This window comes from Salvia hispanica, chromosome 6, assembly GCF_029641045.1.
Source record: "Salvia hispanica isolate PSC_SH4W2 chromosome 6, Shi_PSC_v1, whole genome shotgun sequence".
NCBI lineage: Eukaryota > Viridiplantae > Streptophyta > Magnoliopsida > Lamiales > Lamiaceae > Salvia > Salvia hispanica.
The window spans coordinates 26095645-26112046 of NC_142697.1; the positions used below are offsets into that span (position 1 = coordinate 26095645).

General features: G+C 36.7%; 3 protein-coding genes, 1 long non-coding RNA gene and 1 other non-coding gene across 9 annotated transcripts; 3 read left to right on the forward strand and 2 right to left on the reverse strand.

The window, feature by feature from the left end:
* Positions 1–1043: 1043 nt before the first annotated feature.
* TRNAD-GUC (transfer RNA aspartic acid (anticodon GUC)) lies at positions 1044–1115 on the forward strand. Its single transcript has one exon. It is a non-coding gene; the product is annotated as a tRNA-Asp (tRNA).
* A 152-nt stretch (positions 1116–1267) lies between these two features.
* LOC125203880 (uncharacterized) lies at positions 1268–3839 on the forward strand. Of its 2 annotated transcripts, XM_089060291.1 has the most exons (6): positions 1268–1511; positions 1628–1713; positions 1850–1910; positions 2942–3028; positions 3424–3561; positions 3675–3839. In XM_089060291.1, the coding sequence occupies exons 1-5, from the start codon at positions 1431–1433 to the stop codon at positions 3514–3516; spliced, it is 408 nt and encodes a 135-aa protein (XP_088916417.1). In that variant the 5' UTR covers positions 1268–1430; the 3' UTR covers positions 3517–3561; positions 3675–3839. The 2 variants fall into 2 exon arrangements, with proteins under 2 accessions (XP_088916417.1, XP_088916416.1); XM_089060290.1 differs by having other exon boundaries at positions 1269–1511; positions 3424–3839.
* Positions 3840–9030: 5191 nt separating this feature from the next.
* On the reverse strand, positions 9031–9815 carry LOC125203912 (uncharacterized protein At1g15400-like). The gene has a single exon (XM_048102423.2). The coding sequence runs from the start codon at positions 9601–9603 to the stop codon at positions 9244–9246; it is 360 nt and encodes a 119-aa protein (XP_047958380.1). The 5' UTR covers positions 9604–9815; the 3' UTR covers positions 9031–9243.
* A 1533-nt stretch (positions 9816–11348) lies between these two features.
* Positions 11349–16304, reverse strand: LOC125204628 (uncharacterized). 4 transcript variants are annotated; one of them, XR_016132692.1, is made up of 5 exons: positions 16159–16304; positions 15074–15159; positions 14492–14971; positions 14136–14423; positions 11349–11530 (listed from the first exon to the last, which is right to left on the reverse strand). It is a non-coding gene; the product is annotated as an uncharacterized LOC125204628 (long non-coding RNA). The 4 variants fall into 4 exon arrangements; XR_016132693.1 differs by lacking the exon at positions 11349–11530 and having other exon boundaries at positions 14022–14423; positions 14492–14703; positions 14766–14971; XR_007173600.2 differs by lacking the exon at positions 11349–11530 and having other exon boundaries at positions 14022–14423; positions 14492–14703; positions 14762–14971.
* LOC125204627 (uncharacterized) lies at positions 14032–15145 on the forward strand. Its single transcript, XM_048103334.2, has 2 exons — positions 14032–14640; positions 14710–15145. The coding sequence occupies exons 1-2, from the start codon at positions 14032–14034 to the stop codon at positions 14992–14994; spliced, it is 894 nt and encodes a 297-aa protein (XP_047959291.2). The 3' UTR covers positions 14995–15145.
* Positions 16305–16402: the final 98 nt, after the last annotated feature.

Below are 16402 nucleotides of genomic sequence, written 5' to 3' on the forward strand. Positions count from 1 at the left end.
CTGCCACGTGGCATGTATAAGCAACATAATAATGATATTAAGCAAGAAATGATGACACATAAGAATTACCTCGGATTGCATAAAAGACTGTTTATGTTGCATTAAATGCAATTTATTTTTGCATCATGACCTAAAATGCAAAAAAAAATTGCATTTAATGCAATATAAACAGTCTTTTACGCAATCCGCTCATTTAAGTCATCCACTAAGTTTGTTGCTTGATAACGTTGTTTTGTTGCGCTTATATATGTCACGTGGCGACATATAGTTGGAAGGATGTTAGGATTCTAATTTGAATTATTTTTTATGTACACCCCTACTCGTAAATCTTTATTTAGTGGAGTAGTATCTAATAATAATGCATAATTATATAATACTAATTCATATTTGGACATTGCATTATGTTTTGATTTTTAATCAATCTGCGAAAAATTCTGAAAACAAGATTCTTCCCAATTTTAAGATTTTTACATATTCAGGTATTTAATGGAACATAGTACTATATAATTTTATTAAATATTAATTAATTTTTTAAAATAATTTAAAATTATAAATCATACTTAAAATCAATATAATAGGTAAATATAATTAAAATTATAATATTAGGAACTACTCCCTCCATCCCACATAATATGCACTTTTGATTGAGCACAAATTTTAATGTACAATTTGGTAAAGTAAAAGAAATGTATAAAGAAAAAGTAGCGGAGAATGAGTCGCACCTCATTAGAGAGAAAAAATTTCCAAATTTAGAAAGTGCATATTCTTGTGGGACAAACTAAAAAAGGGAATGTACCCTGTATTCTTGTGGGACGGTGGGAGTATGTATCACAATTACATTTACTTGGTTAATTTTAGTATTTTTAAATTGGTTGAGCGAGAAGCAGGTGCATTATAACATGAACATGAATTTTCTCAAAATTAAGATTTGTTATATTACAATTTTAAGCAAACAAGTAAGAAATAAAGAGAATAAACCAGATTTACTAAATTACAAATTCAGTTTTTTTTTTATTTAAAACGATTGGATCGTAATCAACGAAGTCGTTGTAGTATAGTGGTAAGTATTCCCGCCTGTCACGCGGGTGACCCGGGTTCGATCCCCGGCAACGGCGCTTTTTTTTGTTTTCCTTTATTTTTTTTCTTTTTTCCTTTTTTTCTTCCTCTATTCAATTCAATAATGACAAAAACACCCTTTTTTTGTTTTCCTTTATTTTTTTTCTTTTTCCTTTTTTTCTTCCTCTATTCAATTCAATAATGACAAAAGCACCCTTCCCATTACGAAATTCAGAAATGGACCCAATTCAAATTAGGGTTTAATCGATCTAAATGCCAGCAAAAGTTTCAAAATTTTCTAGCAACGCTTTCAAATTATACGATCGATCTCGAAGCACTGAGGAATTATACCGAATAGGAGGAGTGGGGGATCGATGGCGAGTACTGCGTGCTTTATGATTGTCAGCAAAAATGACATTCCGATTTACGAAGCTGAAGTTGGTACCGTACCCAAAGTATGTGTTCTTCTATATGTCTGTTTATGTCCCTAGATTTGATCGTTCCTCATCTGTTTTACCTAAATTGAGTGTAATTAGGGTACTGATCACCAATCTGCGATGAATTATTGTAGAAAGAGGATGCTGCTCATCAGCATCAGTTCATTTTACATGCCGCGTTAGATATTGTTCAGGACGCGGCGTGGACTACGAGTGCAATGTGAGATCTACACTCCACTCGCTGAGTTTTTTGATGCATTCTTGGTTTGGTTGTGAGTGATCACATTTTTGTATTTAATTGTGTGTTTTGTAGTTTTTGGCATTGATTAGCACTTTCTGTATGCTTCGCAAATCAGGTTTCTTAAAGCAATCGACAGATTCAATGACTTGGTGGTGTCCGTTTACGTGACTGCTGGTCATATCCTTTCATTTGATATGTCTGATTGATTTGCATCTCATTTTCAGGGAATACTTAGATAGAAATAAGATCATGATGATGATGGTGATTAATGCTTACTATTATATGTGTATTTCCAAGAGTAACTTTTTTTGGATCTAATGAAAATATTAATTTTTCTGTATCTGTGTATACCTTCAAAATCATTCCTCCTCCCTGATTGTAACATTAAATGTGAAATGAGGAGATTAAATTGTATAGTGTTCCGATCCTGTGTTATAAATAGAACTGCTTTTGTTTTGCGTAGTGTTTTCCTATGTTTTCCCTGACATGATTGGGCGTTGAATACTGATTTTAAAACCTTCGTTGCATAGAATATGATTCCAAATATTACATTGAATTTTATAATTTTAAATAATAAGCTTCATTAATGAAAATGGAGATTCTGTATGGTACTAACGTTGGAATCATCAGCTCCTATTACAGAAATGTGTTGTTTGATGTATTTGATGGGGGTGACAGTGTGTTTCACTTGATATTATGATCTTAAACTGATTAGCCTGAGCTATTCCTACACCAGTTTCTACATCTGGAACCTTATTTTCTTATGCATATTGGGTTTAGCCGTTTAGGTATAACTTCTTTATCCTACATTGAGATCAAATGATTTTTTTGCTCCAATCTTAGATGTCTGTAAGCTTTCTTTTGGGGTATTAGAATATTTTTTTAGCTATGCATACTTTGTTATTTTGGATTCCTTCATCTAGGTGCCAAATCTATCCATATTTCTGTTACTGCTTCAATATTTGTTACTTGCTGCCACATGGAGAGTTTTGCTAATTATGATTTGTCCTGATTATATCTTAATTCCATGTTTCTATTTCATTTACATTTGATGTTTTCCAGTTTTTATCTCTGGCTTCTTTTGACCAAGTTCCCAATGACCTATCTTGCATATCATCATTTGTGATGGGAACTACCACATCCTATCTTGGTGACCTTTATATAACAATTCAGTACGTATTTGGTTCCTTAACCTTTAATCATTATACATACTCGACTGATGCTGCTTCATGATTCTCGTAATGAGGATGGAATCAAGAGTTTCTTCCAAGAGGTTCATGAGCTATATATTAAGGCAAGTTCTGTTATGTTCTATAATCTGATATGATAAATTATGTTGGATTTTTGTTCTCTTGTTGGTGCATTCTGCTTATTAGATTTGTCAACTAGTTTTTCCTTAAGTAAAGCAGCCTAGTTCCACTTTATATGTAGATTCTGGCTGTCCTACATATGTTTCACATCGTACACCTGTTATAATATTATTGTCACCTTTTATTCCATGGTGTATGGAGGAAGTGTACCTTGATTTTTCATTGGTAGTGATTTCCTCATGTGAATAAACTGTTTTCATCTTCCCGATCCTTTATACTAAACGCAAAAAAGAAGAAATTGAACAGTAAACATGTGATTTTTGTTGGTCTTGACCTGTTTCATATATATGGTTGACAAACTGCGTTTTAATGTTTTCAGACTCTTCTTAATCCTCTCTACCTTCCTGGAAGCCGTGTCACGTCATCGCATTTTGATACAAAAGTTCGAGCCCTTGCTAGGAAATATTTGTGAAGCCTGCTCTTAGTTCCTGATTTCAGGTCTGCTGTTGCACAAAAGGTATTTCCAGGAACTTCTGTTTCAATACGACAATGAGAGAATTTACATCAGATGTAATTTTTTTGAAGAATAGTTATTAGCGCCTTTTGTAATATCTATTTTGTTAAATCCAGTGCTGATCTTTTGGTCCTTCGTCGCACTTTTATCGGTTTGTGTTGTATGCACTTCAAATTCCCAGTTAGCTCTCTCTCTCTCTCAACATTTAAACTCATTGTTGCCCCGATACATGTGTTGTTTAATGCTGCATCCATGTAATAAATCACTCTCTCTCTCTTCTTTGTTTTCGGGTTGCTACAGTACATGCTGTGTTTGTTGCTTTTGTTCTGTTTTCTCCTTTTGCTTTGGTTGGTTGGTGTTTGTTGTGCCGTAAAAGGTCATTTTTCCTTTATCGGCTGCTTTTTTTTTTCTACCTTGTTGTATTATGCTCAACGTGGTTTTTGGTATTCATGATCGTGATCAAGATCGTACTTTTTCCTCGCAACCAATGGTTATTGCAATGCTACAACAATAGTGAATGAAAGAAGAGTTTAAGCGTAGGGTTGCCGAGATTAGATAAGTTTGGTAGCAATTAAAATCTCACTGCATCAATCTCACAAGCTGCAAGAGTGAAGGTTTTCAGTAAGTATTACTATGCAGTAATAACAAAAAAATTAAATTGATAAATCAAGCAATGGTCTAATACATTTCTGTATCTGTGCCCAATTAGCGTATCACTGGCTTGATATCGGCCATTTATAATATATTGTCTTGGAAGATGTCCTATTAATAAATTTTTTCGACTTTGTTCCTGAGATTACATGTGATTAATTTTGTTAAGATGGGATGATCAAGACTCAAAAGTAAATAATCTTATTTGTCATCATCCCAAGATTAAATACTGTAAATTATGGACTCTATTTACACTAAAAGAACAATATTCATAAAACTCAATATTTTTATCCATCAAAACAAACACAGTCCAAAGAAATCGTGACAACTCGGTCGGCAATTATGGTAAGATTATAGATTTATTAACATCTTTTGAATCTTGTCTCATTAATTATATTTGTGGCTAGTTTATTTTGATGATGGCACATGACTTGTCTAATTATTTAACGGCTTCTTATTCGACATACATATATATAGGAAAATTGTGTCGGCACTGCTCAGATATTTATATATTAGAACGAGTTTATCTGTTTATAAATATGATTACGTGGATTGATTTTAGAGTCCCCCACAAGATCCTACTGTCGCAATTAATGTATCATTCCCATTCCTTTTTCCTTTTCTTGAAATAATTCATTGTATTATGAATCAGCGACTCGTCCAAAAGTTTCACCAGAAGAAAAATATTGCTTACTACAAAAGCAATTTTGTTGTTTAAATATCAAGAATGTGACTAGGCTTTAATTGAGTGTGACACCAAACAAGTTGAAAAACTTATAACCAACTTGGACATTTTTTTTGTCATGGAAATGAAGCTTGACTCGAGATTAAATAATTAAAGATGGACCACATTTTATTGAAAAATAAGCCACCGATTCCAAATCATAAAGTTGTGATAAGATTAATAATTTTCCACTATCAAGTCCCATTATGGTAGGTTTTTGGACAAAGACTTTTAGTTCTGGACCCTTCTCGAATTCTTACTTTCTTAATTAGATATGTGATTATAATTTTGTTATGTGTTTTTTTGGTCTAGTTGATCGGGTTAATCTCATTTGTTAATAATAGTTTAGTAAAAGTCAAATAGGCCTTAATTATATTTTTTTAGTATACCATAAAGTAATACTACTCACCTGCTAATTGCTATTTACTTTTAGAATATCGTAGCTTCAAATTCGTAGGAAAATATTGAACTTCAATAGGTTTAGTATGAAAATATTCATTTTTTTTGTTGTGAATAAGATATACGTGGACCTCCATTCTCAGTCACATCCTTAACTCCACATGTTGATTTTGTTGGGGAAAAAAAAATATTTTGTGGATTAAGAATTTAAGAGGGACAAATCATATAGTTTTTCTCTACTTCATCAATAATAAATCTATGCCCGTTTTACATTTACTCTCTCTTAAAATAGTTATTCTTTATGACCAACCAAAAAATATTACGTCAATAAATTTCAAGAATGTTGGGATTGGTATGTATATCCAAATCATAACTCCCTCACCAACACATACGTACAGGAAAGAGTATCAATTTAATTTACATTGCTTATACATGAATTATATTTTTATCGTTAATAATCTTATTTGATGAAAAACTAAAATTATATACTACAGTATTTGATGAAAGACTAAAATTATTACAGTATTTGATGAAGGACTAAAATTATATTCTTGGTTTAGTAAATTTGGTCAAAATGATCAAACCAAACTTTCTTGGAGTTTTTTTTTTTTTTTTGGCATTTTCCGGAAAGATTATAAGAAATAGAGAAAAAGAGGATGATTCCTCAAACATGACTGCTAAAATTTTCAAAATATTGCAACTTTAATAATTAGCGAGTCTTAATATTTTCTTGCGACATGAAACACTATTATTGAGCTCAAACATTGAATAAAATACCACTATATGTATTAAAATAATTTAAACAAATCAATTCATTGAAGTCAAATCTGATACCTAACTACCGGATTGGCTATTCAATAAAAAAGAATTATTAGAGCATCCGCAATGGTCGGCTAGCGACCGACTAGCCGATTCGTCGCGCTGGCCGATCGGCTAGCCGAACCATTGCAATCGGCCAGCGCAAAATCGGCGAGCGGATCGGCGTGGGCTCGCCGATCGCTCGTCGCTGGCCGAAACGCTAGCCGATCGGCTAGCCGCCATTGTGGAGGCCCGATCGGCCAGCGATCGGCCAGCGCCGATTTTCGATTTTTTTTTTTTTAAATCATATATAAACGCGATTTTCGTTTCATTTTCATTTGCACCACTTGTTTTAACGAGTTTTCTCTCTCTCTAACTTTCTGTTCAAGTGCATCATCGAGTGATGGATCACAACAACGAGTCCAGTCCGGCGACGAGCGGCTCTCAGACTCCCACAGTACCCGTGGGATCTGGATGGGGGCAGATGGGCCCGGGATTTAACATCCCTTGGAATCAGATGATGGGGATGATGGCTGGTGCGCCGGGGGGGGGGGGGGGGGGGGCGATGGGGGGGAACCAGGGGGTATGCCGGGCGGCGGGCAGGGGAGCGGCGGGCAGTCAGCGCCCGGGAGGGGGGGTATGCCCCAGATGCAGCAGCAGATGATGGGGATGATGTGGCAGGGGGGGATGCTGCACGGTATGTATCCCGGGATGCCGGGGGGGGGGGGGGGGGGTGCAGGGGTCACCGGGAGGGGACGCGGTATATCGGCCCTCGCTTGATTTTTTGACGGCTTTGTCTCACACGTCGACCCCGGTGGAGACGCAGTTCTCTGGCGATGACCTTCTGTCATTGCATGATATGGGGATCGATCTCGGGGACGATGATACTCCCGTTCGAGCGACGCCGGCCGCGCCGAGGAAGAAGACGAGGGGGAGGGGAAGGGCAAGGCGGTCGGCGAGTCATCGCAGCCCACTGCCACCGGCCGGAGGAAGTGGACGGAGGATGAGTACGCCGTGGTGGCCAAGGGGTGGTTGGAGGTGTGCGACGATCCACTGGTTGCGAACAACCAGCGGGTCGTCAACATGTGGGCGAAGATCAGTGCTGCCTATAAGAGGCACTGCCCGCACGGGAAGGACTTCAGCAACGAGGAGGTCCGGAAGGGGTGGGAGCGCACCAGGGCCGCGGTTGGCCGTTTTGCGAATTTGTACGCCAACGCCCTCCGTCAGCTCAGAAGTGGGCAGACTGAGGACGACGCCCGGAGGATAGCCGCGAGTCAGTTCCCCTTGGAGGGGACGTATAAGGAGTTCACCTTCTGGGAGTGCTTCTTGTTGCTGAAGGACTCGGAGAAGTTCCGGGCGGGGTGCGACGCTGGGTGGCCAAAGAAGCAGCGACTTAACTATAGCGGCGACTACAGCGGCAGCAGCGGCGGATCCCACGACCTCCCCCCGGATGCTGAGGAGTTTCCATCCCCTCCTTCATTTACTGGTCGCCCCCGCCCGGTTGGACAGAAGCGGGCGCAGCGGGCTGCGAGGGGCGGATCCCCCCTATCGCCCCGCGAGGTCCAGTCCTCCGCCCTCCCAGCCGCCCCACTCGAGTACACTCTCCATTCGCGTAACCAAACGCGGGCTCAAATGTTACAGGTCTTCCGAGAGTGGAAGAACGCCACTGACCCCACGGAGAAGAGGATTCTTTACGAGATGCTCGAGAGCATGCGTGCTGATTTAGAGATCGCGAGGTCACGGCTGGGGGGTTCCGACGTGGGCTCAGATACCACGGGTGGCGGCAGCGGCAGCGGCGACGAGGAGGGCGACGGCGACGGCGATGAGGAGTAGAGAGTGGCGGGGCTCGGGTGTTGAAGCCCTTTTTTTAAAAAAAAAATCATGTACTTTTTTTTTTAAATCTTTGTACTTTTTTTTTAATGGAATGGATTATTTTTCCCGTATATGTGTCGTATATTTAATTCCGTATATCGCAATTTTAATTCCGTAAATGTAGTATATTTTGAATTGTTTTTATTGCGACTGGCCTATGGCTGGCCTAAATCTGACGTGGCAGGTGGTTTTTTTAGTGTTGCTGACGTGACAGAGGAGAGAATGGCTGACCTATGGCTGACCTATGGCTGGCCTATTAACCATTGCGGATGCTCGTAGGCTACCGCGCGTTGTGAAGAAAGAGACATTAAATGAATACTGTCATTATTTACTTTCATTGCCATTTTTTAATGGTATAAAACTATAAATATGTCAACCTATAACTGATCATAGACAGAGTGATTTAATTTGAATTATGCCCCTTAAATTACATATCAATATTTTAAAACCGATGTTACTCTTTAAATGTTCCAAAAGTTTTGTTTGCGTGGCTAGACATGCTCCATTTACATTAATTTTTAAAAAAATTCTTTTTATTTATGATTATATCAAAGCTCAAATTTATCATCATTTTTCCGACCTAACTCTTTCATCATTTGTGTACTCCACCAATAATAAGAGAGATAGTTGTGATCTTGTAATTTTAGAGAATATATTAATTATTTATTATGAAAACCAACACTATTTTCACAAGCGGTTTATGCTTTTTTCAAAATAATTGGGTTCTTTTAAAAAACTAAAAAAATTGACATCCATTGCTGAAGGATAAGCAAAACAAAAAGATAATGCAGTTTTAAAACAATTAGAATATCCAAATATTCGAAACCCCCACAAATTTCATATACCTACCTTTACAGAAACGAAAACAAAAATGTGAATTTGATAACGCTTAATTTGATAATCTTAAATAATCGATTTTGTTCAAAGCTCAAAATCTCATTGTTTTGATTAAAAGATGCTTCATCTCCCAATTTTGCACAATATCCTATTGTGTATGTGTATATAGACATAGAGAAAGAGATGGAGGATTTAAGCATCAACAATTTCCACTGATATCTAAGATCCACACACATATATTACACAAAAAGTCAAAAAGGAAAAATTGAAAGTAGAAAAAAAAGAACTATCGATCTCTAAAACCTAAAATTTAACGGATCAAATCCAGGGGGAAAAAAAGCAGAAGAGAGAAACAGATTTAACAGCAGCATCATCGGAATTTAATGGATTCACAATTCCAATCCTCACATCACGCGCTTACCGGACTTCGGCGGCCGGCGGCGCGTCTTCTCGCCCTTCCCGAACGCACCGCAGCATCCGAACGCCGAAACCCTAGGCGAAGGCGGCTCGACCGCCGGCGACACCTTTCCGGTACGGAATCCCCTGCCGCCGTTGGATCGGCTCCTATCGATGACCAATCCGGCGGGCGGCGGCGGCGATTTCTTCACCGCCGGATCCTCCTTGCTGGCGCTGCTGCTCTCCTCCTTCTCCTTCCGCTCGTTGGCGAGCTTATTGAACTCGCCGGCGAGGAATTTGTCGTCCCACACGAATCCCGACGAGCCTTGTCGCCGGAACGATATGGCAGATCTCTGCAAGCTCTCCATATAAGAGAAGCAGCGATGTGTGTTGGGGTGAAAAGTGGAGGTGGAGATTTAGTTGGATGATGGCTCCCAAATCGGAAATGCTTTATTCGTGGGAACGACTGCGCGGACTTTTCCTTGTGGTGTATTTGTGTGTGGATTCGGTGATATATGTATAAAACAGCTACACTATTAGACTCCTTCAATCTCCATATGGTGTATATATATATTTGTAGGTAACTTCTCAAAAATTCTCGAATATTGAATTGTTTTGCATTTTCATTTGTTATACTCCCTCCATCTCATATTAAATAGACTAATTGGAGACCACACGAGTTGATAAAATTAAGAGAGAATGAGAAAAAATAGATGAAATAATGTAATGGACCATGAAATTCAGAAATGATAAAGTTATAGAAAAACTCTGAGAAAGAGAAAAATGTTTATGTAAATGAATATAAACTATTTCTATGGGTTGGAAGGAGTAGTACGTCATTCGTCTCATTCAATATTAATAATTTGATTTTGGTATGGTAACGTTGTTTGTAAGTTAAGTGGAGAAAGAATAAAGTAAGATAAAAAAAAATATTGTTTCCATTTAGGAAATGTATCACTTTTAGTTTAACAACCCACAAAGAAAAGCGAAACATTTTTAACACAGTCATGTGGCTGATTACAAAATTGTTACTTTCGTTTCAGAATAGTCATTCCTCATTTTAATGAAGTTGAAACTGTAACCGGTTGAACAAGTAAATTCACAACATTCTTTTGGCATTCTGATTGTTTTTTTTTCAATTTTCAATGATCATTCCACTATTTTTACGATTATTGTGTTGTTTTTAGCTTTGGGTCAAACTAGGTAGTTAATAGCTAATTAAGGTTCTAAATTTCTAAAACCAGAATCTGATAGTTAAACTATTATGTTAATTCTGATTTAATTGGTAAAAAGCGGTTACAGATCTAAAATGAAAACCATAAATCCAATTTTAAGTCAAACAACAGACCTTATATACGCAATCCAAAATATAGATAATCTCTATGTAAAATATGTAACATATTTATGTATGTTAGTATGTTTATAAATTATAAGGAAATGATATGTTACATATGAATTTCGAATATTATATCCAACATATTTTAGTTAATTTAAAATTTTGACATTTTATAGTACTTAAAAATATTATCTCTATTTTGAAATGTTCTCAAAACTTTATTGTTTTTGTCCCATTGTTTTGTTTTATTAATTTCTGAGGATATATTTGGGGACAATTGGGGTACATATTATCTTAAATTATTGAAAAGGAAATTATAAATAGAAAAGAATATGTGGATTTAATCTTTGCATCTTAAGTTTAAACAAAAACATAATTCCTTTACCAAATGTTACAAATATAAAACAATACAAAATGGAAAACATAGTAAATGAGTTTCAGCCTAATACTAGTCCACAATCCAATAAATAAATTAAACTCCGTATTATTAGGTAATCAATAAAAACGTTTGGTTTAGTCTCTTCTACATGTGTGTTAAACTGTTAATGGTTGAGTGATTAATATATAAAGTCAACTTTTAGGTTTGAATTCATCGTGATGAACTTTTAAATTTTTTGTTTATCCGATTCTTTTTTTCATATTTATGTGAACGATCTGCTTAGGTTGTAATCCAGGTGAATTTTGAGTTCATAATCTTCTGTTATGCCATTAGGTAGTATTAATGTATTAGATCAAACCATAAATGTAATTAATTTGAAATATAAACAAATCGACATGTTTCGCTGCAAAAGATCCTCTATTATGGTTTATAGTTAAATACTTTTGACATACTACTTATTTGTTACAAGAATAATTGAATGAATTATTGCTTACCACATGACAAAATAATATTCTCCCACTTTTTGTAACGTTTGTAGCTTGTACACTTTGACCAAGTTACCTGACCGTTATGCTCTTGCCTGCAAAAAATATAGGAGAGAAAGTCATAAAAAGCTGACATTTCAAAGTTTTCAATCTTGACATATTAACCATTAATCCCTCTCTATCCCTAATTTGGCACCATTTGACCCGCCATATATTTTAAGAAATATTCCCTCCGTCCTATAATAATTATTACTCTTATTATAGACACGAATTTTAAAAAATGTATACAAAAGTTGGTTGGAAAAGTTAGTGAAATGGGTGACTCACTTTTTTATATTGGTTTTATAATATAATGTGAGTGAAGTGAGTTAGTAAAATGCGAGACCTACTTACCATTTATGGTAAAAATAAAGTGTGGCAATTATTGTGGGACGGACCGAAGTGGAATAGAGTGACAATTATTGTGGGAAGGAGGGAGTATAATAGAAAGTGAGTTGAAAAAGTTATTGACATGGTCCTACTTTTATATGTTAATTTTATAATAAAAAGCGAAAAAGTTACAAATTTTTAGGGACAAACGAAAATGGAAATAAAAGACAAATTTTCAGAGACGGAGGAAGTACTATTAAACAAAATGCTAAGTACATATTTTAACAAGTTACCAGTATACTACTATTAACATTTTTGTTCATTATATTCTTAAAATTATCATTTAAACTCTGATTTATAAGTATATAAATTCAATCAACATTTTGACCATGACCTCCACGTCATCATGCTCTCCGTACTCCTCCATCCATTCGGCCAGCGTGGACTAGCCCTAAAGCACTTCATCCCCACGATGGGCTCTTGGATGACATTATCACATTGTGTCGAAAAACATGACAATGTAAGTAGCCCAAGGAGTCCTCGGCATTGTCAAGACGTGTACTCTTAGATGGCTGCCAAGCTGGTAGATGTTGGAAGTCTACGAGCTTGGCATCATCATCAGTGAAAAGGAGAATGTTGGTGACTAAACGCCATAACGTATGTTTGGGGTATCAACTATCAAGTTAAGATAATTGAGAATGTATATGATGATACTATACGTTTGGTATGATTTTAGACTTTAAAAAAAAAAGATAAATGCACGTGGAATATTAAAATTAGGTAAATGATTTGATTCAAACATTATAATTTGGTATCACTATATAAAATTAATCCTATTATCTAGTACTCCTTCCGACCCATAAAGATTGTCTCATTTTGATCGGGCACGAGTTTTAAGAAATGTAATAAAAAGTGAGTTGAAAGTTAATGGAATGTGAGTCCTACTTTTATATATTAGTTTTATAATAAAATGTGAGTAGAAATGAGTTAATGGAATACGGGGTTCAGTCCACTACCAGAAATGGTAAAAAGTGAATTAGACAAATTTTATGGGAAGCACGGAAATGGAAAAATGAGACAATCTTTGTGGTACGGAGGAAATAGTATATATCAGGATGGAAATTCCATTTAAGAGAAACAAAATGGAGACTTTTTTAAAGGAAATCAAGAATAGGAACACAACACTAACAATAGTGGAACTTTTACAAAAATGGTAAATTAATATCAAGATAAGTAGATAAAGATTCCAAGTCATTCATGTTTAGATAGTGATAGGCAGCTCGAATATACATGAGACAGAAGTCGAGGTTCCTTGATACTCTTAAGTTACTTTTAATCGTCTGAAAATACTACTGTGATGTGATATAAATTTATAATGATGAAGTGTAATAATACAAAAAAATCAAGATCATCTAGTATTTTAGTGGTCTCAATGAATTTTGTGGGCGTGTCGATCTATGATTGGAAAAAACCATTACCATCGCTAGTTGGACAGCTCCAGGTGTTGTTTGGCTCCATTTCATGGCAAATACGCAATAGTAGGTAGGTCTACTATTTTATACTACTAATAATTCACCTCTTATTCTCAATTCAATTTCTTTCATTGTTAAATATTTCATTTCAATTGTTAAAGAAAATAAGAGTATTAACTTATTTTCATTCTCACAAAATCATGGTTGAATCATCGCGCCAAATGAGGGAGACACGACTTCTGCTTTCGAGTATTGAATCTAGTTTCAATCTCGTATTTCAGTTCGTCTACAAAAATAAACACACTAGACTAGCACACGATACAAATCGAATAAAGGAGTAAGAGGACCACAATTTTTTTGATTTGGTGTATCCTTTCATGTATACGAGGTTTCTCTCACTTCTCCTGTGATATTATGATTGGCCAAGACCTTACCCTTCAATCACGAATCACAATGAAACATCTATACAAGACCTAGTGCATAACTTTTGTTTCCTAGTTCTTCATTCACAATTATTGCGTGTTTCCAACAAATGGCAAAATGTGATTGAGTCATCCACGGCTAAGATTCTCTATTGGTAGTTTCTTTGCTATATATTGATGTTTAGTGAGAAAGTGAGAGAGAGAGTTGTTTTCATGTTGGGAATTCATGAGAAAGTTTTAACACTTTAAAGGGTGATTTCTAACATTCAAGAACACCTAACTTCTCTAATTGAACTGCAATGCTAAACTGCAGATAGAACATATAAACCAAACATGTTTTTGCAGTCGTTCGTTTGTTCACCTTGCAACCGTTGTTTTATATCTAGAGACATGATGCAGAGGAAAGGGCAAAGAAATCGAGCAACAGTGAGACTTACAGCATCGGTAATCCATCATGGTAGAGCTCTCAGTGATCCGACCAACGTGGTGGGGATACTTGGAGGTGATTCCAGTCTGATTTTCGCAAAGAAACTCATTGATCACGAAAGGGAGCTGCCATTCGTCCTCTGCATGGAACCAGCGCTGATCAACCAGCTATTATCGCTTCAAAAAGGTTCGTTACGTGGCCTTTCTGGTGAACCAGAGGAAGTATACATTGACGACCACTGGTTGATAGTTGAGAAGTTGAGGCGTAAACGAGTGATTCTTGAAAAATGTGGAGTTTGCTGCATTGTGATGCCCTGTCATTTACTGCAATGCTGGCACGATGAAATCGAAGAGGGATGCACTGTACCTTTTATTCATATGGGTGAATCTGTAGCTGAGGAGCTGAAGGAGGCGAAGCTGAGGCCGATTGAAGCTGGCAGCGCTCTCACCATTGGTCTTCTAGCCACCAACACCTTGTTGGTGACTAGGATGTATCAGCAGAAACTTGAAAACGAGGTATTTCTCGCCTGCCCCTCCGTTTCTTGATGATTCTTGCAATACTACCTGAGACTGCTACATCTGCAGGGCTTTGAGGTTTTAATACCGGATACAAACACCTTGAAACATATAGTGATACCTGCGGTTCAAGCGCTGAGCCAAAAGGACTTTGTAGGAGCAACGAATTTGCTGAGAATCTCTCTTCATATTCTGCTGGTAAGAGCTGTGAACAGAGTGGTTCTTGCTTCTGATGAGTTTCGCGAACTTTTGCCTTCGGATGATCCCTTGTGGAGAAAATGCATAGATCCAATGGACGCTTTGGCCCGCTCAACTGTCAAGTATGCTCAATCTGTGGAAAGAAGAAGTGAATAGAGAAAGCTAGCAAGTTCATGTGAATGTAAAACTGTCAATATATATTTCTGAATGTAACATTTATTAAAATTATACGTACATGTAAGCTGTAAATCTACGCTCAAACGGGCTATATAAGCAATATCGGTCCTTCAAATGGAAGGTTGCACTATATGTGTAGAGTTCCTGAGAATTAGAATAAAGAAATTATAGCAAGGAAGCTGAATGAGAATGAACACTCACCAAGAACTGGAACAAAGCAAATATAATGACAAAATTTGAATCAAGGAATGCATTTTGATAAAAATGTACTCATGTTTATAGAGTCAGTACAACAGAAGGATCCACACAACTCACAACATTGGACAAATCACATGGAAATATAGAATGTACAACAATAACTAGATTTTTAATATTCATAAAGCTAATCCATTTGTTTAGTCAATCTATTGGTGTTTGCACAGTAATATCCGTAGAAGAACAACATAACTGAAGCTAGGAGCATCAGGTATTAATGAGTTTCGAAGGAGGATCTATAAAAGCTTCATTGTGCCAGGGAAGGAAGGAAGGATGACAATAAGAGCATCACCACATCCAACGGGATTTGAGCACGTAGCAGCAAACACGAAGCGTATCAGTGATGCAAAACAAGAAAGTTGTAAGTAACAAAACATGCTGCTAACCACCATCTTCTTTAAGTATCATATCGACATCTCCAGAATGTCGGACTGGCAAAAAACAAGTAAAAAGAAGGAACGAATATATAATTCCAATTTGCATAGTTTACATAAAAAGTGCTTGAGTTATACAAGGGTAGAATGAAAAAAAGTCGTGAAACCATTTAGATAATAGTCTGCTGCAGTGGATATATCCTTTATTTGATATCAAAATGAGAGGTGCAATTTATAGTATCGTATAAATTTTAGCTCAACAACAGACAATGGTGATTGAAGCCAGGTGACCAAATTCAGTTGAGGATTAGAGTACAAAAGTGATTGAGGAATCCCACTGCCTTATCAAGCAAGGTATCAAGTCTTCCAGAAAAATATGATGATTTTGCTCCTAAAACCAATGCTAACAAAATCAGCACTCACAATTTAGCTTCTAAAACCAATCTTTGTAAACATGCTCAAACAATTTTCTACACCTTTTACTAAAAAAAATGCTAACAAAATTAGAACTCACAATCAGGCCCAGCCTCGGAATTCGAATTCCGGCACCCAACCAATCATCGTAGCTTTCTTTAATTGGTATGACAATTCCATATCATCAAATCGGACATAATTTGGAGCCCTAAAACCATCAATTTGGGCGCAAAAATGCTTTTGCAGCTAAAAGGGTATACAGGTAAATATTTGCAAGATTATAATCAACGGCCAGGAAACGCGGGTGCAGCGAATGAATGCTATGACCCACCACACGGCGCACT

Excerpts from the sequence above, each read along its gene's own strand:
- LOC125203880 (XM_089060291.1), top strand. The coding sequence starts at position 1,431 with ATGGCGAGTACTGCGTGCTTTATGATTGTCAGCAAAAATGACATTCCG. Across the intron at positions 1,911-2,941 it reads CCGTTTACGTGACTGCTGGT|CATACTCGACTGATGCTGCT; the intron begins CATATCCTTTCA and ends TTAATCATTATA. Across the intron at positions 3,029-3,423 it reads TTCATGAGCTATATATTAAG|ACTCTTCTTAATCCTCTCTA; the intron begins GCAAGTTCTGTT and ends TAATGTTTTCAG.
- LOC125203912 (XM_048102423.2), bottom strand. The coding sequence starts at position 9,603 with ATGGAGAGCTTGCAGAGATCTGCCATATCGTTCCGGCGACAAGGCTCG.
- LOC125204627 (XM_048103334.2), top strand. The coding sequence starts at position 14,032 with ATGTTTTTGCAGTCGTTCGTTTGTTCACCTTGCAACCGTTGTTTTATA. Across the intron at positions 14,641-14,709 it reads AGCAGAAACTTGAAAACGAG|GGCTTTGAGGTTTTAATACC; the intron begins GTATTTCTCGCC and ends CTACATCTGCAG.